This window comes from Eimeria mitis, genomic scaffold, assembly GCF_000499745.2.
Source record: "Eimeria mitis Houghton genomic scaffold, Emh_scaff305, whole genome shotgun sequence".
NCBI classification, from domain to species: domain Eukaryota; phylum Apicomplexa; class Conoidasida; order Eucoccidiorida; family Eimeriidae; genus Eimeria; species Eimeria mitis.
In genome coordinates this window covers 16,971-17,321 of record NW_013571396.1, presented here as the reverse complement: position 1 = coordinate 17,321, position 351 = coordinate 16,971, and the positions used below count along the sequence as shown (strand labels likewise).

The 351-nt window shown below is 60.4% G+C and overlaps 1 protein-coding gene across 1 annotated transcript in view; it reads left to right on the top strand.

Moving 5' to 3' along the window:
* EMH_0007300 (uncharacterized protein) overlaps nt 1-351 on the top strand; it is a gene marked incomplete at both ends in the record, with an annotated part of 2,538 nt that overhangs the window by 476 nt on the left and 1,711 nt on the right. The window contains one exon of the mRNA XM_013497956.1: nt 3-351. Within this exon, the coding sequence (XP_013353410.1) occupies nt 3-351 (349 nt within the window). The remainder of the gene's footprint in view (nt 1-2) is intronic.

Sequence of the window (351 nt, the reverse complement as noted above, 5' to 3'; positions counted from 1 at the left end):
GCAGAACCACCATCACCACCAGCAACAGCAGCATCTCCACCGCTACTACCAGCAGCAACCACAGCAGCAGCAGCAGCAGCAGCAACACCACCGCCACCGGCAACCACAGCAGCAGCAACAGCAGCAGCAGCAGCAGCAGCAGCAGCAGCAGCTGGTTTCTTACGGCTCTGGATCGTAAAGGAACTGCAAGAGGGCCGGCAGCAGCACAGTGAGGCGGACACCCCCAGACACGGACTGTACATACACCCCAAACGCATACAACACAACACCCTCACCAGCAGCAGCAGCAGCAGCAGCAGCAGCAGCAATTGCAGCAGCGACAGCAGCGGCGGTGTGTCAGCACAGCAGCAA